The following is a 24366-nucleotide window of genomic DNA, read 5'->3' on the forward strand; positions in this document are numbered from 1 at the left end:
ATATTAAAAAGCAGAGACATCACCTTGCCGACAAAGGTCCATATAATCAAAGCTACGGTTTTCCCAGTAGTAATATATGGCTGTGAGAGTTGGACCATAAGGAAAGCTGAGAGCCAAAGAATTGATGCTTTCAAACTGTGGTGCTGGAGAAGAATCTTAGGAGTCCCTTGGACTGCAAGGAGGTCAAATCAGTCAATCCTACAGGAAATCAACCCTGACTGCTCATTGGAAGGACAGATACTGAAGCTGAAGCTCAAATACTTTGGCCACCTAATGTGAATGGAAGACTCACTAGAAAAGACCCTGATGCTAGGAAAGACTGAAGGCAAAAGGAGAAGGGGATAGCAGAGGATGAGATGGTTAGATAGCATCACCAATGCAATGAACATGAATTTGAGTAAACTTCGGGAGACAGTGGAGGACAGGAAGGCCTGGTGTGCTATGGTCCATGGGGTCACGAAGAGTCGGACATGACTTAACGACTGAACAACAACAACAACCTCCTTAAGATGCTTATGACTATAACTGATCTGCACTTTCAGCTGTTGCTTTTAAAACATTTCTGCAGTCATAATAAGGGGGACACCTTGGTCATGATCCAACTCTTGAATTAGTCACACCCAACTTCGTGGCTCTGGATGAGAATGCAGGTCTGCATATGCATCAAAGGTGCATCTAGATGGTTTATTAAGATTCAAATCAGGGTTGTGATTCAGATATGACAAACACTTCCTGATGGACATCAGCATATGAATGGCTTTACTGCATAAACGTATGGGAACCAGCAGCACTTCATATGTTTCTATTACTCTAGATCCAGATAGCATAGTCAGTAGTGAGGGATGCTGGGAACTATAGTTCCCTTAGCCTTCCCAACTGGGGCATAAATAATCCACATGTAGATTTCTCTTGCTGGATCAGGAAGAGAGCTAATAACATTTTGCCTCTACTACCTATAGAATTGCTTTAGATTAAAAGTAACTTTCTATCCTAACTTGGCCCCATTAAATTAAAGGTATAGAAATTCCCTATGGTCTTTCTAAAAATGACCACTGTAGAAAGGGAAGGCTGCTATTGGACTTCAGTAGCTGCTAGTTGCTAGTTTTCTCAAAAAAGCTGCTGATGTGGCCACTTATCTTGTAGAGCAACCTTGCAAAGCTACTAGTTATGGCTCCTTGGCCAGTTCGAAGCACAAGCAGGTGGTTGAGATCATACATTTCACAAAGTGCTGCACAGGGTCCACATCTAGACCCTGAATAAGAAATGAAGAAATGATGGGATATCCTGAAGGTGACCTAATGATAATAGGACCCATCTATCCATAGTAAAAGTGACCCATATGTGCAGCAATCAGCATAGTTAGTCCTGGAATAGCAACCCGGTCATCAAGGATGCCTTCTGGATCCCTGGGAGAAAATGGTGACAAAATGATATAGACTGAGTCACTGATGGAAACAACCATCTAGCAGGTTGCCTTGAAAAAATATTTGCTTGGCTGTCATCCATAGGTAGAAATTACTGGTGTCCCTGCTGTCAGTTCCATCTGTAGAATTGGTTGGATTGTCACTGTTGCAGATTGAGCCCTTCAACTACAGCTTTAGGATATCCTTAAAGTGTCACTGACTTACACATGAAAAGCCCATCTCCCTTACAAGGGATGTACTCATTTTTCATCCAGGGTTCTTAGGTCAGGCTGGTGGATTGCAATTAAGGATGTCTTCTGTGATGGAGTCAGCTACATATCTTGTAATTGATTCAGCTGCTGAATTTGTATCAACTAAAAGATCAGCTCCTGCATAAGCTGCTCCAGTTTCTTAAAGCTATGATAGAAGAAATGTACTATTTGCATTATCTGCTAAATGCTAACCACTATGTCTTACAAAGGGGAGAATTGAATCTCCCCTATCACCATCCAGGTAGGAGCTAGAAAGAGATTGTGAGATTACTAATTTGTAATCACTGTCACCTGAGGAGTGTTGAATGGGTTGGACTGATAACTATTTCCAAATCTAAGTGGTACCAATCAAAGAGAATATCTGTAGCTCAGTGTTGAACTGTGGAGTCCTTGGTGGTCTCTGAGCTTGGTTGTTTTCTTGCAGACGTTTCATTGCCAGACTAGGCAACATCTTCAGTGTGAGGGAGGAATCCTTGCACTGAAGATGTTGCCTAGTCATGCAATGAAACGTCTGCAAGAAAACAATCAAGCTCAGAGACCACCAAGGACTCTACAGTGGGCCTCTGCATCTGGCAAGCTTGGATCTGACAACAGAATCATGGTACTTAAGATACCTTCCTGAGCTAGTGAATCAGTCAGAAAGTACAATGCAGTCACTGAAATAATGATTTATGGTGTGTATTTCTTGAAAAAGTGCTGGGAAGAAGGATTTAGCCACCTTTCAAGTTGCCCAAGTGCTCTGTGTTGATAATCTCTCACTCAGGCTGTTTCTGAATACATGTCTACTGATCTTTGGAAAATTGATAGACATGTGCCCAAAAATAGCCCAAATGGTAGGTCAGTTGGGCAGAGGATGAAGAATGGAGTCCATTCCAATCCTTCAGTGCGCCAACTTGCTAGCTGGACTATTTTTGGACACAAGTTTACTGGTCTTCTTGCCACTGGGCTAAAAGGGGAAACTGGCAAAACTCTTGTCCATTTCACCCTAACTCCCAAATATTCAAATCACTAAATGCTCCTCAAGAACATCAGTGCTGGCAGCAAGTGGCTGCAGTTGGCAACACCCAGAAATATCCCACAAAGTGTCATTAAAGTAGACAAAATGGCACTGGCTCCATCCCAAAGTAATAAAAACAGAAGTAAGCACAACAGTGCAAAACCCTTTCCCAACAGTAGCAGCAGAAAATCTGGAATGTGGTCATTTGGGACAGAACCAGGAGTACATCCCTTTCCAGTTCTGAACTGACCAGCAGCCACCTCCTCCTTCCTTTTTTCCCCCATTCTCTTCAACATACAGGTTTATCAGCCTTTGAAAGGCCACTAAACACATGTTTAATAACAGGTTTAATAGTCTTCCAGAAGATCTATATACCAGTCTATATAGAGAACCTGCATAATGCCTGATGGGGCTTTACATTTCAGTCAGGTATCACGTGGGCAAATGCATCCATGGGAACCATTTCTCTCTCCCTGACCACATCATCCCTGAGATTATGAGTGAGGCACTGTTTATATGTTTATATGCCAATCTTCGGGTCAGAAAAAGGAAAACATTACTTTAAAACTGGAACAGCTAAGGACAAATACGGCTGCCTCTGCAGGGGGCTGGAAGTTCAATAATGCCTGCATCAGAAGGTCATGTCCTCTGAAAATAGACAATGGAGTGTCTTAATTGAGTATTAGCAGGGCATGAACACAAGCCGTAAGATGCCTCCGTAGAAGGCTGAGGATGAGACAGAAGTTACATCTTGAGGACATGTCTGTTAAAAATTATTATTTAGGTATCTTTGGGCTGTGGAATGTGGGATATGACCAAAGCCGGGTAATGATGCTGAGGCTACCAACTGTTACAGACACTTTATATCGGCAGTAGGGGCTGTGCTTAGCATAGTTGGCAGACACATTTGATGGTAGGCTGATTGGAAACCATTCACACCTTTGGAGAGCCTACTTACTAGGCAACATTTGAAGGCATGACAGTCTTTTGCAGAGGGATTGTTTTAGAAAGGCCTGCCAATATGGGTAAGGTCTTGCACCCATCACAAACAAAACAGTGAGAGTGGCCATTGGACCATGGAAACTTATTCCCACAGCTACTACACTTTTTGAAAGGAGCCCATAAGACTGTAGCAAGGGAGAGCTGACAAGGAAAATGCTCACTGAGAAGACAAAAAAATCCATCCAGTTAGTGCTGTACAGTTAAGAGAGAAGCATTCCACCATCTTGTAGGGCAGTATTTTTCAAACTTGGGAACTTTAAGATGTGTGGACTTCAACTCCCAGAATTCCCCAGACAGCATGCTGTGGGGAAGGGGATGTTCAGCCCCAAGAGTAAACCTTTGGACACTCCAAATGAATTTTGCAGTGGTGTATAACCCACAGATGTCAGTCACAGAGATCATGATAATTAATGGTGACTTCAAGAGTAGGCTACATTTAATTTACAAGAATGAACTAAATCAGTCTTACTTATTAGGGTTTAATGAATTACATTAAATCCCTATTTTTCTCTTGCAGGTCTCATTTCAAAAAGGAATTAAAGCAGGGGTGGGCAAAATTTTTCAAATCCAAACTATTTCAAAGCCATACTGCCTGGTTTTCTACAATTTAAAATGGGCTGTCACATCAGTTAGAAATTCTGAACTCAAGAAACATGATCAAAACAGCCTGCTTGGAATAGGAAACAGCTCTTTTATTTATTAATTATTAGATTTTCTTTTATCCCTCATTTAACTTTGGTCAGCTCAGAGCTGCATACATACCTAATGCTTCTGCCTCCTATTTTCCCCACAACAACAACCCTGTGAGGTATTGGGCTGAGAGAAAATGGGTCAAAGTCACCCAGCTGGTTCTTACGCCTAAGGACTAGAACTCACAGACACCTGGTTTCTAGATCAGCATTATAGCCACTACACCAAACTGGCTCTCAAAGCAACCGTTTTCAACTTAGAATGAGGCATTCTAGCTTAGACACTTTAAATTTGAAGTATCTTACAAAATGCAAAATCATTGACTTCTCTCAGCTGAATCAGAAGGCAGACTGGGAGGCCCTTCGAACAGTTACTCATGCCCTTGTTATTTATTTTTATTTATTTTATAAATTTATTTACCGCCCATCTCTCCCCAACGGAGAGATATGTTATCTCTCATATAGACTATTGCAATGTGCTCTACATGGGGCTACCCTTGAAAAGTATCCGAAAGCTTCAGCTGGTCCAGAATGCAGCCGCACGGGCTGTTTTTGGTGCCCCCAGAAGGGCACATGTAACACCGCTGCTGTGTGAGCAGCATTGGGTACCAGTTTGCTTCTGGTTCCAATTCACGGTGTTGGTTATCACCTTTAAAGCCCTACATGGCATGGGGCCAGGTTACCTGAGGGACCACCTCTTCCCCATTACATCGACCTGTCCCACCCGATCGTGCAGAGAGGGCATGCTGCGGACCCCGTCTGTAAGAGAACTCCATTTGGCAGGGTCCAGGAAGTGGGCCTTCTCTGCAGTAGCTCTCGTCCTCTGGAACATGCTGCCCCTGGAGGTGAGATTGGCCCCATTGCTCCTGGCCTTCCAGAGGAGTCTGAAGACCTGGTTCTGCCACCTCGCTTGGGGTGGAGACGGGAATAGAGCTACATGGGGATGGCTGCTATAGACCACTCCTTCCACACTTGGACTGTTTTAGATTCTCCTGCCACTTGGACTTTTTTACTCTTATTTATATTTATTTATTAGAGTAATTTTATATTTGTATATTTTATTTACTGTATGGTTGTTTTAATTAATTATTGTAAACTGCCTGGAGTCCCCCGATGGGAGGAGATGGGCGGGAACAAATCAAATAAATAAATAAATAAATAAACTGTGCCACAGAAATTTACACCCAAGTTCCTAAAAATGGATTTGGTTATTAAGTGTAGAGAGACTGCAGGGTCAAATTCTATTGGGAGCAAGATACCCAATCAGAAATGGTTCAGCATTACAACTATGAACCTAACCTCTCTCTGACTTATATATCCCACCTGCTACCCCTCTGGTATGACCAGAAAAGTACAAAAGTTTTCATGTTTATTTTGGACTAACCGATTTGACTAATTGTGCAGAAATAAACTAACTTCAAATTATGTTTTGAGTTACTATAGTTAATATTAGTACAATTTAGAGATCAGATGGTTTGCTAAAGGCTGGTTTAGGTAAAATGGAAGCATTTTCTCCTCCTCCTCCTCCATGTCTGGATATGATGATGAGTGGGGCTAATAGAACTAAACCAGGACTGGAGAAACTGTGTCCCTGAAGAAGTTGCTGGATGATAATTCCCAGCATATTCACCACTGGCCATATTGGCTGAGGCAACTGGTATCTGCAAATCAGCAGCATTGGAAGGCCACAGGTTCCTCACCTTGGTACTAAATCTGTTGCTTAGCATTTTGTTAACTTTCTTATATGCTCAAAAATATATTTAAGAAAGCCAGTTTTCAGTCAACCACCACCACCACCACATTTCTGAGTCCTTACATATCTACATATCTAAAGGATAAGAAATAGTCAGGTTGTCTTTAAGGCCATGAACAACTAACGAACACACAATGAAAAGGGGTGATCTGTATGCACTTAACCTGTCCCTCTTTCTTGCACTTCAAGCAATACAATAAAGTAGATACAACATATAAAACTAAGAGTGTAAAGCCCTATTTTAATCTCTGAGGATATCTTTACAAAGTTAAGGAAATGAGCAATTATGAATAATTAAGCTGGCTAACAGCTAAATCAAGGATAGGTCCAATGGAGATGGCCAGTTTGCTCTTCATTCAACATTTACATTAAATAATGAGCAGAGTGGATAATGAAATACAATTCATCCAATTTCAACTTAAACATGCCTCGGCTATCACAAAAGATAAGAAGTGGATTCCACCTCCCAATTTAATTTGAGCAGTAACATCAGGAGGGCAGAAAAAGTAACACAAGCAAGAATTCAATACTCAGGGTAACTAAAGCAGTGCAGGACTGGATATTAGACTTTGCTGTTAAGCCAGAGAGAGCCATGGAGAAAACTGTGAGGTACACTGAATGGAGGTGGGCAATCTATACGCTCATCAGTCTTCTAACATAGTGACTGTGGTAGGTATCATAAAAAATAGGAGCCTATTATAAGCCCTTCTATCTAACCATCCCTCCATGAATGAATTTCTGGATGAAATTAAAAGCCACAGAATGACAGTTTCTCTTTTCTGAAAGCTGGAGAGAATGAGCAGAAATAAATAATCAGTGCAGTGTATACTGTATGTATTCAAGCACATTCTGCTCTAGACAGCATGACATGTTTGTCCAAAACACAGATGTGCTGTCTCCAATTGCTAGACATATGCAGGCAAGATATGGTGCACTGACCACCAACTGCTTCCTTCTGAAATAGGAAGCAGAATTCTGATGAAACAGAATTGCCCAACGTTTCTACTACACGGTTGTGTTTTTGCAAGAATTTAAAGAATTTATAAGAAAAATCAAGCAGAGACATTTCCAAAGACCAGTTATTCAAGTCTTATAAACACGGCATTAAATATCAGTGGATTACTTTCTGATAGATCTATCTTTTCTTGTTTTCTAATGCTCATAATGCTATGTTCCATCTATATCAGGGATACAAAATATTAGGATGTTTCCTGACAAACTTGACCAGCCGATAACTGTTCTTGCTCTTCACCAAGTTGATCAAATAATGATTGTCCTTCCAGTTCTTCTACAGGCCCTTCTCCTGTTGCATCTGTGTATGGAGGGGTCCTTTCCCTACACAAGTAAAATACTTGCTAGCAGTTTCCTTTCTCCCTACTTCATGAAGCATCTATTTGTCTCCTGAAAGCATAGCACAAATTTTTTAGAAACTAATTGGACACTTGGATTTGTTCTGAAGGGGCTGGGGAGAAGGATGATTGAATGACAGGCTTAGGAAATGATCTCCATGGATATGTCATCACAGTATAATTGCCTTCCAAGTTTGAATTGTGCTGATAATGTGGTAAGTTTCTGGGTGGAGAAACAGATTTATCTGCATGAAGGAAAGACATGGGAGAAGCCACATGGATATCAGTTGGACAATACTGGTATTATGAGGGCAGCTAATAAATTTTGCAGCCATGGGGCATTCTGGTGATATGGCAAAAAAGTCCCTGCAAAATCTCAATCTTAACCTTTTGTCCTTTTAAGAATATGACACAGAAACAGCAGCTTTGGGTCCTGTCAACTCTTTAATATTCTTGCTTCAAAGCAGAAAAATAGGCCAAGCAATTTAGGCAATTTAACCCAGGCAAGTTGGAATATGTTGTTCAGTTTTGGCAAAGAATTGAAAGGCTTATACATTTTTAAAATGTGGTTATTGAAGACAAGAGCTCACAGCAATATTATATGATTTATTGGCTTCCTCTGAGGAATGCTCAGAAAAACGTAATATTATTTGAGGACACTGCTGATAAACATTTGTCCAGGCTAATTAGATACACAAAGGCTAGGGCTGAAAAAAACCTACAAAACAAACTTTGCATTTGATTTGGTTAGAGGACTTCCAAGTCTTTTTAAATTGGCAGTTCTGCAACGTGGTTTGGCAAGTTTTTGCTTTTCCAATGATTTTGCTGTTCACATTACTGCATTGCTGTAGTATTTTTTTTTAATTAATTAATTATTTGATTTGATTTGATTTGATTTCTGTAGCTGCCCATCTCAGTGAGTGACTCTGGGCGGCTTACAACAATAAAACCATAAAACAATTAAAACAATCACAATTAAAACAGTTAAAAAATAAAATAAATACAAAATAAATATACATGGCTGCCAAGTGAGCAATGCATGGATATTAATACAGTCAAGAGACGGGACCATCCACGCGCTCGAGGCCCCAGGCCCGGGCACAAAGCCAGGTCTTTACAGCCTTATGAAAGGCTGACAGGGTCGGGGACATCCTAATTTCTGGAGGGAGGATGCTATGAGGGCAGGTGCTATGGAGGAGAAGGCACGCCTCCTAGTTCCTGCCAGCCGACACTCCCTGGCTGACGGGACCTGCAGCATACCCAACCTACTAGATCGATTTGGACAGGCAGAAACAACTGGGAGAAGGCAGTCCCTTAGGTAACCTGGCCCCAAGCCATGAAGGACTTTAAAGGTGACAACCAGCACCTTGAATTGCACCCGGGAGCACACTGGCAACCAGTGCAGCTCACGTAGGAGTGGTGTCACATGTGCCGAGTACACATTTCCTAGAGTTTTGGTAACTCTAGGTAAATATTTCAATTATTTTTTTCCATTGGATTCCCCTGCTGATGTCATTTAATTCTCTAGTTTGCCACCTGTAGTGGATTATCCATTATGTCCATTATAACCCTAACTTGAAATCCTAATTCAGCCTTCCAAAGATGCCGTTTAAATATGTGGGCTAATTATTATGGATGTACTAGGTATAATTCTCCTGCCAACCTAGCAGTTCGAAAACATGCAAATGTGAGTAGATTAATAGGTACCGCTTCGGCGGGCAGGTAACGGCGTTCTGTGACTGTCATGCTGGCCACATGACCACGGAAGTGTCTACGGACAAACGCCAGCTCTTCGGCTTTGAAACGGAGATGAGCACCACCCCCTAGAGTCGGACACGACTGGACTTAATGTCAAGGGAAACCTTTACCTTTACCTTTACTAGGTATAATTAGTCCTATCCCAGGACATTATTGTATACATATATTGTTGCATGTTGGTTGTTTTAGTGTTACTAATATTTGTTTACTAGTTGCTGTTAAATTCTGAACTAATTTTATTGGTTTGTAATTATTGTGAGGGGATTTTCTTTTGTGTTGCACCTTAGTAAAGGCACCATTATTATTATGGTTGATCACACATTCAGCCAGATGTTTAGACTGGATTTGGCATTTTTGTCCACCTATCAAGTCCTTCCCGAGGACCTGGGACAGGCAGATGTGGATTATTGTTATTGTTATTTCCAAATGAATTTTACGGTCTAATCACCTGGAGGTTGATTCCAGTGATTCAGGTCCTAACCAAGGACCTGAGAGGCTGTTCCAAGAAGGGTGGTGTTTTGCAAAATTAGTGGTATCAAGTCCAGTAAGTTGAAAAGTATAAAAATTCTAAGTACTTACTGATGAATGCTTTTGGTGGTGGTGGTATTATTATTATTATTATTGGTAATCTACAATTAAATTCACAAGTCTAAGATTGGTGGAAGCCTAACCAAGGACCTAAGAATTATTAAGGTAGCATCTGAGAATATAGGCAGTTCCTAGCAGGGTGTTGTTTTGTAAAATTAGGGTGTTCAGGTCTGATAAATTCAAAATTTCCAAATATTGAGGGAGTCAACTTTAACTTTCAACTTCAATCTGCAAATCCCAGTATTTTGTAATTTTTTTGGATTGCTTTTCCTCAATCCTAGCATCTCCCGGTATAGCAACGCCACTGAACCAGACTTTCTTCTTTTCAACGACTGCTATGTCAGGCATGTTAGGAACAAGATGCCTGTCTGTTTGGATTTTAAAGTCCCATAAGACCTTAAACCACTCATTTTCCCAAACCTTCTCAACTTGATGGTCCCAGTGGTTCTTGCTACATTCAAATCTAAACCTCTGGCAAAGTTTCCAATGAATAATTTGGGCAACTTGGTCATGACGTTGCTTGTAGTCAGTTTTTGTACTTTTGGTGTAGCCACTGGACAATTGTTTCATCCTTTTCACTACACAGTCGACATTTGCTGTTGTTTCTTACATGCTGAATTTTCACTTTCATGCAATTAGTTGGCAAAGCTTGTTCTTGAGCTGCTAAAATAAAGCTGTCAGTTTCTTTAACACTCCTGATCTTAACCAACTCCATATGGGGGTTTTATCGGCTTTTCCTTCTATATCCTTCAAGTATTGACCATGCATTGGCTTGTTCTTCAAATTAATAAATCAGTTTTCAGTTGTTTCTTTTCTATACTCAGCCTTCACCTTTGTTCTTTCCAAGAGCTTTCCTTGACTGACTTCCTTCAATAAGGATTCTTGGCTTTTCTTGATGTAGTCATTCAAACCATGCTTTTCTTCCTCCACAGTTTGTTTCACCTGTAGGAGTCCTCTGCCCCCCTCAGCTCTCGGCACATACTGCAGAGCAATCTTGCTTTTTGGTGCATGGTACATTGTCATTCGTTTTCTTGTTTTCCAATCCAAGTATCAAGTTCCATCTGGGTCCAGTCAACTATTCCTGCTGTATATTGAATGACAGGGACTGCCCAGGTATTGATTGCTTTAATGATGTTTCCACCATTTAACTTTGATTTCAAAATTTTTCAAACTCGTTTGATGTATTTGGCAGAAGTACTTTCTTTAACTCGGTTCTTAATAAATCAGAAGCTTCCAAAACTCCCAAATATTTGTAGCCTTCTTCTGGTGCTACTGTGTTTATCAAATCTTCATTGTCAAGTTATACTCCATCATCTTCAACAATTTTGCCTGCCTTATGGCTATGGTTGCACACTTGTCAATACCAAAGTGCATTCCAATACCTTTACTGAATTATTTTGTGCTTTTTAGCAGGGAATCCAGTTCAGCCTTTGTTTTTTCAAACAAATTTAAATCATCCATATAGAGTAAATTCAAAAGTTTTTAATCCTTTTTTAGCCAATTCATATCCACAGTTTGTTCAAAATTGTTGTCAATGGGACTATTGATAGTATAAAAAGTAAAGGTGATAATAAGTCTCCTTGGAAAATTCCACATTTAATTTTGACTTCTCCTAACTCTTCCCCATCAGCTTTGTTCACCAAAACTTCATTGAAATATACATAAATTGCTGAATGTTTCTGCTGATTCCAAAAATTTCAAGACATTTCTCAATCCAGCTATGTGGAATAGAATCAAACATCTTTTTATGGTCTATTCAAGCCGTAAACAAATTTGTTCTTTTTTTTTTAATTCTTCAAAAACAACTTGTCAATCAATAAGTGGTCCTTTGTTCCCCTCAAATTTTTGCAGCACCCTTTTTGTTCTACAGGGAGTAAATCACTCCTTTTCAAATAGCTATAAATTTGATTTGCAAGTATGCCCATAAGTAGCTTGTATGTTGTTGGCAAACAAGTTATGGGTCTGTAGTTTCTAGGCTCATTTTCCTTCTCCTTGTCCTTCTGCATTAGGAATGTCCTTCCAGTTATTAACCATTCTTCATTTTCTGGTGCTTTCAAAACTCTGTTCTTCTGGTCTGCCAATCTCAAGCGTAGACTTGTCAGTGATTTTAGCCAGAATCCTTGGAGTTCATCTGGTCCAGGAGCACTCCAGCTTTTGACCTTCTTTGATTGCTTTTGTACCATTTCCTCAGTTATCCTAATGTTTTCCATGCTGGATATTTTCACTGTGTTTCAACTTGCTTGGTCCATTTTGCATTCTTATTGTGACTCCTGTTGTTTTCCCACAAACTTGTCCAAAATTTTAAGGCCTTTTCTTTGTCAGGTTGTTGTTGCTGTTGCTGTTGCTGTTGTTATGATTATTATTCCAAGTACCAGAATTCCTCATAATCAAGAAAGTAAGAAATCTGGGAGTTGGATTCCACATTTGGCAAATGGCCAGATTAAGGAAGTCCTGCTCTAATTCAGCTTCAATACTGTATGAACTCCAGTCTCTGGTTCTGGTAGTAGAAGGTACTAAAAAATACCTGTAGCAGTTGAGATTATCACTTGGATTAAGATCAGAGACATTTGAGCAATGAAATTCAATTGGTTTGTTGAGGCCAATCACTCTCCCTTAGTTTAACAATGAAGGTATTAAAGGAGAACTCCTTTTTTCCCAATATAGAGAGGGTGTGTGTTATCTAACTGAAGACTTGTTATACATTTTATAATAAGTAGATGCAGGTTAATGCCCTGCCAGCCCTTGTGCATTTATTACAACCAATGTCTGAAGAGAGCTTTCCACAACAGCCAAATTCATTCAGTCAACCAACATAGCAAGACGAAGCCTGGCAGCCTCTTTACTGTTACAACTGGTGTTGTAACAAAGCAGAGCCTTGCTTTGCCTGAAGTTCTGCAAAACAAATGAGGGGACTCTTGGCTTAGACAACGTCTATATGAGAAGAAGGGTTTGAAGAAATGGAAATGTCCATGTATTTCCATAGGAAAGAAAACCAGCTTTACTGATAAAAGCACAGAGAGATCTAGTGAATATTTGTGCATAGGGCCAGCCTATGAGATTTTGATGCCTGAGGCAGGATAGTAAACGATGCTTGCCAGCCTACCCACCCACCTCCTCCCAGGATCCTTTGCTGTGTGGCAGAAGGATAAACAATATTTTGGCAATGGAGGAAAAAATCCTCCTCTCTCTCCTTGGCTGTAAAAATAAAATACTACGCTAATAAACAATTTACTACCTTTTTGTAATGCCAAAAATATCAGCCATGTTGTGTATGGTACAAGTGCTTGGAAAGACATGTTTGTGTCTATAGTTACTACCTCTATGTAATGCTTCCAAATGTGTATCTGAAAACAATCAGACATGACATGAGAAGCCTGTGACTTCTCCTCTGTCTTTTATAACTAATTAGCAGTCACTCTGCACTTTGGGGAAATGGTTCTGTGAGAAGATTTTTTTAACACTTCCTCTCATCTCCATTTCTCTACTAGTACCACTTTTATTCCTTCAGAGAAAAATATTGAGAGACTAGGAATGCTGCAGATTACATTTCCAGGTCATATGCATATTGTCTCCTGGCAAACTAAGAGCTTTGAAGAGGACAATTAAACTGGGGAAATGGTCCAGGACATGCTCCTTCATGCTTGCCAAAGCATGGGGATGGAGGGGGGATCTTGAAGACTAGAGCTGGAGCAATGTTTTTTGGTGGGGATGGAAGGAAACAGATGGGAGACCCAGGATTTCCTCTACAAGTGCTTGTATTTGTATCTGAGATGTGTGAGGAGAAATCTGGACACTGGAGGGTTCACCTGCTATTTTCATCCATGCTGTCTCAAAGTCTGTTCCTAAACCAAGCTCTGGCAAATCCCTGCAATATCCCTGGTTTGGGCTTCTTTCTCCCACCCCAGTCTCCCTGGTTCATCTTGCACACTGACAGACACAAAACAACATAGCCCAAACTGGGTATGAATAGATTGAGATGCAGAACATTGTCAGGCTACTTCTTATCTCTGTGCTCATTGCTGCTTCCAGACTGACCTTGAGGAGCAATTGTGGGATTTTCAGTGAAACAGTCTTCTGCCGGGCCAGGATCTTTTGTACTTCATTGACACGGGCCGTGACGAAGAAATGTAGAGAAGCTTGTTCCAGCAACTTGCTCATGTACTCGCTCGACTTGATTAGCACCTCAAGAGTTTCAACTGACAGGAGGAACAAACAGAGAAACACACCTGAAGCCTGAGTAATATAGCTGCCAGTTATTCCTCCCAATCCCGCTGATGGTAGATTACTCCAGATTACATCAGACACAATAAAGAAGCTGCTTGCAGAAGGGTCCAGTGCTTTCCTGTATGCAAAGAAGCATCTAAGGGCTGAACGACAACTTATTGTCCCTGCTGGCATTGAACAGAATGGCCAGTGCTGGGAGACCTGCATTTATTTACAGGTTTGGATCTCCTTCACCCATACAGTGAAAGGTGTTACCTTAAACTGCTGCTAGTAGCAGAAAGATAATACCTGAAATAGGAGGTATTTCATTAAACAACTACTTGGGATCTTTTCCCTTTACTGAGTTACAGTGTTTTCTACCCATCCTTCACTTGGCAGAAAACTCTATCAGCCTGAAATTGCCAATCCCAATCCAGCCTCTGTTTCTGTTTCCAGTTACTGCTAACCACATGGTTTTCCTCCTGAGCAATGGATAACATAGTCTAACTGCTTCTGTACATTTGAAGGCTGAACTTCCACAGTGTTGGAATAAAGGGGAAATACTACTTTAACACTGCTACAGTTAAGGATTACTTATCTGTCTCATTCATTGGTTGGGGATGAGATGAAGGCAGCATCATGGGGACATGGCAGAAAAAAGAGATTGCCAGGTACAAGGGGATAAAAGCCATTTGTCTTGCAAGGCATTGAGCCATTCAAGAATTTCTTTCTTTGGTGGGATTCTTGTATTTGTTCTTTTTCTTACCCCATCCTCCCCAAAAAGGCCACCTCTCAGAATTCTCTCCAAGTGTTTTCCCCCACATTTTGGTGGCAGCCACCCACAGTATTCCAATTAATTGTGAAGGAGGCAAAAAAGTGGCCAGGCTGCAGCCAACAAAGTTGATATTGCTTCTATATGCAGCATATGGGGTTGGGGTGAGGGGAGGAAAGGAAAGGATTACTGCTTATTGAATCCTGCTGTCATAAATCTGTTCAGGAATGTCTCCTCTCTCAGAAATTGGAAAATGTCCATATCCCCTTTTCTGTGGCCATACCAACAGGATGCAATTTCTTGAGATGGGATTTGCTTGATTTCTAATTCCCAAGTCATACAAGCCAATTATGTTTTGGCATTCCAGTCTCCAACTACAAGATGGAGAATTGTTCTTTAGTCATAGGAATGTTCATGGTCTTTTCAATTGCTTCATCACATTTCCTGTTTCCCTCTACATAGTTCTAGTTTCAGCACCATATGTCTATTCCATGCCTATCCTGCATGTACATGTGAATTAGCAGTGCTTGGAATGGAGATTCTTCTCTCCTATCAGTCCGGCTTATTAGGAATGAATAACACTCTAATCATGCTATCCTAAAGGTATTACTCAAAAGCAACTCTTGGTTCAGTGAAATGTACTCCAATGGCATCTGCAGTGACATCAAGATAGTGGATATGGCAGTGCAATCAAAGCCACGCCCCTTTGCATGTACATATGATAATGGTGCATGTACAGAAGGGGTGGGACTTCAATCACATTGCTATGATTAACGTTTTGACTTTTTTACCCCCTGTAGATGCTGATTTTCACTCCAGTAAGTGTATATTTATAATTGTAGCCTGAACCAATATAGTGGTATACTGTACTTCTCTATAATGTATTATTTATTTAAGGAACTTATATGGCTGCCTATCTCACACAGAGATGCAAGGCAGCTCACAACAGTATAAAAACAAACAAATCAGACCCTTCCCACCAGGCATTAGGCCATCTTACTGTAGACTCCCTGACTCAGCCCCACCCTAACCCAATACTTGGGGGAAGAGCCAGGTATAAATATATAAATACATTGCTCTGGAGAATATATACTCCAACAGATCCCAGGAACAACATCAGAGCTTTGTCTAGAAGAGTACAGTGCTAGGAACAGCTAAGATACTGCGCAGAACCCCCAAATTCCCAGGCCTCTGGTAGAGGACCCGAGGTTGAGGAAGACACATACCACCCATAGGGGTGAGAAGGGAATTTATATACATACATACATACATATTTTTTTCACTCACTCACTCACTCACTGGTTTAGTACATTGCTTTCGAGAATATATATACATATATACACACACAGTATGTGTGTGTGTGTGTGTATACACACACAGTATGTATGTGTGTGTGTGTGTGTATGTGTATATATATATATATATATATACACCAATTCATTGGTTCTATTTACTCTAAAATAACTTTGAGGAGATCAGTTTTATTCACTGTACTGTTTTCAGTTAAGAGGTTTGCTGAGAAACACAACATATATTTAAAACTTGTTGGGGAATTTGGAAAATAGCTTGCTAATAAATCTTTCTTGAAGCTACTGGGTTTCTATTGTTTCGTTGTTCACCTGGAGAAATCTGACATTTAAAAGCAATCTCAGAAGGGCATTTAAGAGTATATCCACACCAGTGTTCTCAAAGACCGGTGCTTGCTCCAGCAAAGAAAAAAAAAGGATGCTATGGGGTTCTCCACAATATTTCAGTCCCCTCAGAGCATTCTGAACCTCTCTTGTACTAGAAGGCAGAGCCTGATTCTATTCCTATCCTATATTTGCATGACACTTTGTCCATGGTTAACTATGATTTATTTGTGAAAGGTCCCCTGTGCAAGCACCGAGTCATGTCTGACCCTTTGGGGGGATGCCACTTTCGCGACGTTTTCTTGGCAGGGTGGTTTGCCATTGCCTTCCCCAGCTGTCACCTTCCCCAGCAAGCTGTGTACTCATTTTATCGACCTAGGAAGGATGGAAGGCTGAGTCAACCTGAGCCAGCTACCCAAGAGAGAATCCAGCTTCCACTGGGATCGAACTCGGGTCATGGGGAGAGTTTCGGTTGCAATACTGCTGCCTACCACTCTGCGCCACATGATTTACTTACTCAATCCATTTTTCCAAGTTCGCATGACTTACTGAATCATAATCTGACAAATTAAAGTATGGCTGGACATCTTTGAGGTAAGGCATCTAATGGTAATCTGGATTTTTGCAGGCTGGTAGCCCTTGTTTGGTGATTTATCCATTAGTCTCTATCCAGGCCTATAGTCAAGACTGTTGTTTATAGAAATGAGAAGCTTGGGGATTACCAAGTGTTGATGAGCTACAGTGTCTAACAGCCTCACCATTAACTATGCTAGCTGTGCTTGCTGCAAGCTGCAGTTCAGCTACATCTGAAGAGCTGAATGGATCAAATATATCCTTCCCTCCTAGAAACCAGCCAAAAGTCCCAAAACTTTCTAGTTTCACATACCCCTCTATCTCACACTTTGTTTCAACCATTGTTTATTGAACAAGTCATAATGACCCAGTTCATATATAATACTAAGTATAAGCAATGGTTTACAAACTGTAATACCTGAGCTCAGCTGCCCCACACTTCTTAGTTACCCTGGTTATCTCATATGTTCTGGCAACAGCACTTATCCTGCCGTAATCAGTCAATGTTGTTGCATGGAATGTCATTCAGTTAGATTGGGAATTGTTTTACTTACGACATCACAATGCCATGGGCTATCCTGGCTTAGGCCAGGAAGTGGGCACTTCTTAGATGTAAGAAACAAGGTGTGGACCAAAAGTCTATCTGGCCAAGGATTTGGGTCCCAACTCCTGCAAACACCTCCCCAAGCAATATTTTTGCTGTCTCCAGAACCCCTTCCAACTGTGCAACCAAATTTCCAAAAATTGGTGGCATGTTTTTGAGGGGAAGAATAAATAAAATCTGTAACATAAACCTTAAAGTATTACAGTATTTATAATTGTGCTAGCAATCATTTTACTGCAAAACATACTGGAAATCAGGGAAACCTATTGAAGAGATGATGGATTTGGCAGGCGTCTGTTGAGTGAGATGAGACACTGAGCTGGGCATGTTCAGAAGGAACAAATTTTAATCTCTTCTCTTAACTGTATTACATGTGGAAGTTCTAACTCTGCATTGTGAGGTTATTGTATGAAAAGTCATGCTGCTTTTTCCTCCTATTGTTCCATCCACATCAAACCAGAATCCTTGCATTCCTTCTTATTACTATTTGGAGGCAGCCATCTGACCCAGATTTCCAAGACAGTCAAAAGCTGTTTGATGTGCCCCCTCAGCTGCAAAGGAATTACACAAAGTGCTTGTAAGTCTTAACCTTGAATAAAACTCTGAACAGTCATCTCTATTGGAAAAGAGAAAAGAAATAAATGAATTATGTGACACATGAATCCCATTTCAAAATCCAAAAGGGTGTGCAAGAAAAATATTTCAGAGTAAGTCTGCACTTGTCTTCTGTTAGAACTGGCCCAAATGGACTTTCAAAATTCTCCATCAAATTTGTGCACAGAGAAATTGAACAATTTCTCCAAATGCTTCCAGGATAAGTAGAAATTTTCCAACAATTTCTCAAGAGCAGAACTTCCTTCAGTGCCAACAGTAACACCACAACTAAGAAAGCTGTAGGAAGAGTTTCCTCCTGGTATCTTTCTTTAGGTTATAACTGAAGAATGTGAAGCCAAAGAGGGTACAGATTGCTGGAGGCAGATTGTACAAGTAAAGACGGGGACATTCATACACACACTATGGCCACTATGCAACTAAATGAGCATAAGGATACCACAAGATAATTTCCCCAAACAAATTCTCTTTTGTCAAATTGAATGAGCTATTAAAAACATGAAGAAAATATTTCCCTGGTTCTAATTTACAGCAGAGTATGTCCCACTGAAGCAGTAGAAAACATGGTATGAGCTATAAAAGATAAATCTGTTCAGGAGGGGATTACTGTTATTATTAATTAAATTTGTAAGCCATTTGACTCCCAGTGACTGTGGGCAGCTGACAAGTAAAAAACATTAAAAAGAAGGAAAAATATAATAAGACAGAAAAATGCAAGAATAAAAGATGGCGAGGATAATAAGAACTGGATGGACCAAATAAGAAACAGAAATGCACAGTCCAAGGGGGCTTCACTCTCCCTCACCAAATGCCTGGGTGAAGAGCTAAGTCTTCAAGGCCCTTTGAAACATCAACAGGATGGGGGCCATCTGGATCTCAGGGTAACCTCAGTCCAGAGGGCAGGTGCTGCTACAGAGAAGACATGTTTCCAGAATGCCGGTAGATGGCTTTATTTAATCAAAGGAATCTGGAGCACACCACTCCTGCCAGACCAAATAGGCTAGGCAGATTCTATGAGAGATGGCCATTGGCTTGACCACTAATGGTAGATACACTTATCTTCTGGATCCACATTGTATCTGTACAGTGATTGATGCATTATTCATATAGGAAGACTGTATATATCACCCCAATCCAATGACTTCCCTTCCTCTTGATTTTGGCTTTAAACCCATCAGCTAACATTCATTGAGCAGATGATGTCAGGTGGATTCAGAGCTGGAGCAGTTATTCTAAAAGAATAGGACTGATTAGTGCAGTCTTTCTTCCTTACTGCTCATAGACTATGCTTCTGCATTTGACTTTAGTAGATATGGGTTTCAAGACTACCAACTGAAGGGCATAAATGAAATAATCATCAAAATCAGCAAGACTCATTTATTTTAAGACAAGGATCAGTCATGGGCATGTATATGCTGATCTAATTTCAAAAGACCTCCCAAAATCAGTTCAGATTCCACTTAGAATGAACTGTCCCTTCTCTGAGCAATCTACAAGCAAGGAGATAGTGAGAAGAAAAGAAAGAGCAGAGGATGGCAGAATGAATAATACAAGAGGTGTACACATCCAGTTTTGATTTGGGCCCCATCCACTGCTGGCTTTGCCCTCAGCAAGGACATGCAGACCTTGATGAATTGTCCTGAGGAAATGCTAGCCTCAACAAGTGAAATTGAAGCTTATTTGTTGGGCCCAGAGTACTAGTAAGTTGCTCATTGGGAGAAGATGTGTTTTCAGATTTTGGTGTACACTGGAGGAAAGAGATTAAACAATAGGGAAACAAGATTCACAGTGATAGTCATTGGCATGTTCTTAGATAAAATAAATATAGCAATATTATTACTATATGTCAAAGAATCTTTTTTTAACCAATAGAATATTTCCCCTTTGAAGATACTGATACATTCACATCTACAACCTTGTTTTCCACCTACACAATTCCCTTTAACATGCTTTGGAGGATCATATAATTGGATTCTAGATGGAAGTCCATTTTGCCCTAATTTTCCATACATTTTCCATAAACACAGCCCCTAATCATAATCATATTAGCATTATCTACCATATGTAAAATACAACTGAAGCCATGCACAGGTTTTGCTATATAATTAATTTTAAAAGTTCTAAAAACTCTTCTCACTATATATATGTACATGTACTGTATATATAATTAAGGGCACTTTTGCCCATCTGCATATATGAGTTTCAATACAAAAAACTTACACAGGCTCCTGTACAGTAATGTTCATTTGAGAGATTACCAAAAAATATTACTAACATAACAAGCCAAGAATGTTACCCACTATAGCCTTCACTATAGGTTAAACATGGAACAGATGTGGGAGCCAATTTCAGGCGTTTAAGTGTTCCGCTGCTGTGCAAATAAATATTTGATGTGAAATGGGGCCTTCACAAGGCCATCAGTGCAGACTCCTATTTAATTTCTAATTAGTGATTTTTAAATTTATAATTAGTATAATTCTAAGCATTGGTACTCAGATCTGGGTTCAACACCAGGCATCTTCAAGCCACTTCTGAGGACTCAGCACTTTGCATCAAAGTTAATACTGTACATGATTGGGGGTATCCATGCCTGCCCTTCTTCTCTTCTGAACAAATTTATCAAGCAGTTGATAGCTACAAACCCTACATCATTTTTAGATTTAATCAAATTCTCCAGAGTGGCGCTATCTTAGGGCTCTGTGTGAAATTTAAAACCAGGGGCATCTTGCCTCCATCCTTCACTGGTATAGATGCTGTTCCTTTCTGCTACTGCACACCAGCAGCCAGCAGTTCTGATGATTCTTTGGGGATGAGAGCTTTGCATACCAGACAGCACTTTGAGCCTGGAACTGGTCCTGTTATATCTGACCTACAAAGTCAAAAAACCTGGGCTCCGAGTGTCTGAAAAATCACTGCTGCCCTATTATGGACATAAAAGAAATCCATGGCAAACCTTTTTTGGGGTGAAATGTTAGACTGGGTCAGGGCCTAGATGCTAGAACTGAATGAAATCTTCTGATTATTCCTTTTCTAAAATCTAGAAAAATGAACTTAATTTCTTTGAGAGAAATGCCTCTAAGAATAGACTGTGCATTCTAAGACCTTTACAGCCGGGAAGTTTTACAATAAAAGAATAATAGTCATACCAAGGTTTTCTTAGGGGGAATTGAAAACTACATAAATCAGCAGAAGTTGTATAAAACAAAGCTGTATAAATTTAAAAGACTTGTTAATGTAAACAGTTGCACTTTTTTTGCCAGAGTTTTAAAAGTAAAATGGATGAGAATACTGCCTTGCAAACATAAACAGTAAAAGATATTGGATTGTTCGTGATCAACATATCCCTAACTCCCATATGAGTTTTCATTCAATTCAGGCTATCATTTTCTAAGTTCCCCTCTGCTTTCTGAAATTAGATAAGGAGCAACCAGAAAACTTTCTGTACTGGTTCAGACCATTTGAATATTCTTCCCAAGGATATAGACTAGGCTTGCTATAGTAAAATATCAGGAAGACTTTTTTTTTCCTACCAGCCTTTCTGCAATTTTATATCTACTATTTTCAGGCTTTTAAATCATCTTAATCAATTAATTAAACATTTTCTTGTTGATAATGGAAGCTTTTTATGCAATGTCAATTTCTGCAAAATATTTTGAGCATTTTACAGAAAACACATTTTGAATAAACACTTGTTTTCTTATTGTATCTTATCCATTGTGAGCCTTTAAGAACTGGTAGGCTACGTTAGTCTTACCCAATTTGTTGCCCTCCAGATCTGTTGGATTTCAGATCAGCCAGCATGATCAAAGACTGAGGGATTGTATGGGCTGAAGTCCAACATTTCTAGAAAATGCCAAGTTGGAGAAGGATGGCTTCCACATTTGAATTAGTGAAGTTGCACTAGAGGTCAAGAGACAATCATGGCCTTACCTTTCATGGGTTCCAGGGTCACATCAAAGCTGTCATCCTTGAATTCAGTTTTCAGGACTCCAGTATAAAACACAACGTTGCCAGAAATATAAGCTGTTGCAGTGTAGCGTCTTGGGGTTTTGTTTCGGAAAGTAATAGTGACAGTGAAATCACTGCCAAGAGTTGTGTCTTCCACCACAACATCCATGTCAACCTCTACACTGGATGAGATATCCTCAGTTACAGATTTTTTAACACCGTACATCAAGGCAGTCTCCAGGGCCAGTCTTTCTTCTTCAGTGCCTGCAAAATAAATAGATATTGGCTATCACAATATGTAAATTACCAGCCACTAACTCATAGATAAAGGTAAAGGTTTCCCTTGACATGAAGTCCAGTCGTGTCCGACTCTAGGGGGCGATGCTCATCTCCGTTTCAAAGCCGAAGAGACGGCGTTTGTCCGTAGACACTTCCATGGTCATGTGGCCGGCATGACTGAACGGAATGCCGTTACCTGCCCACCGAAGCGGTACCTATTAATCTACTCACATTGGCATGTTTTCGAACTGCTAGGTTGGCAGGAGCTGGGATTAGCAACAGGAGCTCACCCTGTCACACGGATTCCAACCACCAACCTTCCAATCAGCAAGCTCAGCAGCTCAGCGGTTTAACCCGCAGCGCCACTGTGTCCCTTGTAACTCATAACTAACTCATAACTAGGCTAAAATTTAGCTTATCCATAGCTTGATACCCAGAGGTTTGCATATTCTCTGCTAAATCGTGATCTAATTCTAGTCTACAAGCAGAAACAGGCTGAAAGCTACTTGAGCTCAGAAACTTCTCCCCACCTTCCCTCAGTAGTTCATTGGGCCTTCTGGTATAACAAAAAGGCCAACACTGACTAATTTCAAAGAAGCCAATTTTAAAAGGTGGTTTCTTGCAATTAACAAAACTGTCAATCACAATGCTGGGTCCAGATAAATGATGAACTAAAAGTTAATATTCTCAATGCTGGAAGCAGAAGAAAAGTGAAGGGATAATATGTGAGTGGAAGCTTTGCTTTGGCTTGTACGTGTCATGAAAAAACCAGGAACATAACTCAACTTCCCATATTCCCTGACCATTGCCCACATGTGGCTTGGGACTTATAATTCAAAGACCACTTGGCTGTCTATTAATATGCCAAAGTATATTATCGCATGATATGTGAATGTGATCAATCTAGCTTGCATTGCTGCTTTATATCCCATTTGATGCATATTTTAGAGGATGGCACAGGAAAACATAATAACAAATAGTCTGAATTATTATTTAAGTAAGTAAGAAAGTAAATATGTATATATGTAAATGCCTCTGTATGTGTGTGTATGTGTAGATATAGATACAGATATAGGGCACAGAGTCAAAAAGATGTGAACAAGGCTTGTGGACACATATTAAAGAATATGTCAGAATTGTACATGAACCAGGAAACTGTGATTAACAGCTTAGAAGAAGCCAGTTTCAAACTGTGGCTTTAGATATGGCTTTTTATGAAGCTCTTAATCATAATTTTCTTGAATGGATGAAATGAGAAGCTTGTTAACTTGAAGCTTTCTTGTTTCTTCATACATTCCCCCAAAGGCTAGAAGTTCAGAAGTTGTTCTGAGTAGACAATAAGGGGTGCTATTCTGTGAATGTGTGGACTTTGGACACCAGTGTTTGATATCATTTTGGGTTAGGATCTGGGCCTGACTGATCTCATGATACTGTTTACTTCAGAGGATTGAGTTAGTTTATTTCTGATCACTTCTGTTTATTAGAAACTGCAGCATAGTCAGTACTTTCCTCTTTATTTCTGTGGTTCTCCATCCCATGTGGGCAATCTTTTTCCCCTTCATAGGAATTCTTGCCTTACCCAGCTTCTTGGCTCCTGCGCTGAAACCAGCCCTTACACTTTCCCCCTGCTCATCCAGCAGAGATTCAGAATTCTGTGTTTTAATGTTGTCTCCCTTCTATATGCTTTCTTTAGAATTTATCTCCACCCTCCCCCAAAACCAGGTACCCTAGCAACATGCAGCCATGGTCATAACTACTGGGAAAAGTGCTCAGTGGCAAAATTGTTGACGTGTTAACAAAACATCTCCATAACTCACAGGTGCTTTTAAATGCAAGAAAGATATCTCTTGGTAGTCTTTATTTACCTTTCTTTTTCAACTGATCTTCTATTACATAACTGTCTGTCATAGCAACTATTCTTTATTTATTTACA

The 24366-nt window shown here is 40.1% G+C and overlaps 2 protein-coding genes across 2 annotated transcripts in view; one reads left to right on the forward strand and one right to left on the reverse strand.

Moving 5' to 3' along the window:
* The window catches only part of PPP1R3G (protein phosphatase 1 regulatory subunit 3G), a 1059979-nt gene that overhangs the window by 541298 nt on the left and 494315 nt on the right, over positions 1–24366 (forward strand). The gene's annotated exons all lie outside the window — the stretch shown is intronic.
* Positions 1–24366, reverse strand: part of F13A1 (coagulation factor XIII A chain) — a 127757-nt gene that overhangs the window by 7662 nt on the left and 95729 nt on the right. Inside the window, exons 12-13 of the mRNA XM_063298855.1 lie at positions 22137–22418; positions 13847–14007 (exon numbers count right to left, since the gene is read on the reverse strand). Coding sequence (XP_063154925.1) covers positions 13847–14007; positions 22137–22418 — 443 coding nt within the window. The remainder of the gene's footprint in view (positions 1–13846; positions 14008–22136; positions 22419–24366) is intronic.

This window comes from Candoia aspera, chromosome 3, assembly GCF_035149785.1.
Source record: "Candoia aspera isolate rCanAsp1 chromosome 3, rCanAsp1.hap2, whole genome shotgun sequence".
NCBI classification, from domain to species: Eukaryota; Metazoa; Chordata; class Lepidosauria; order Squamata; family Boidae; genus Candoia; species Candoia aspera.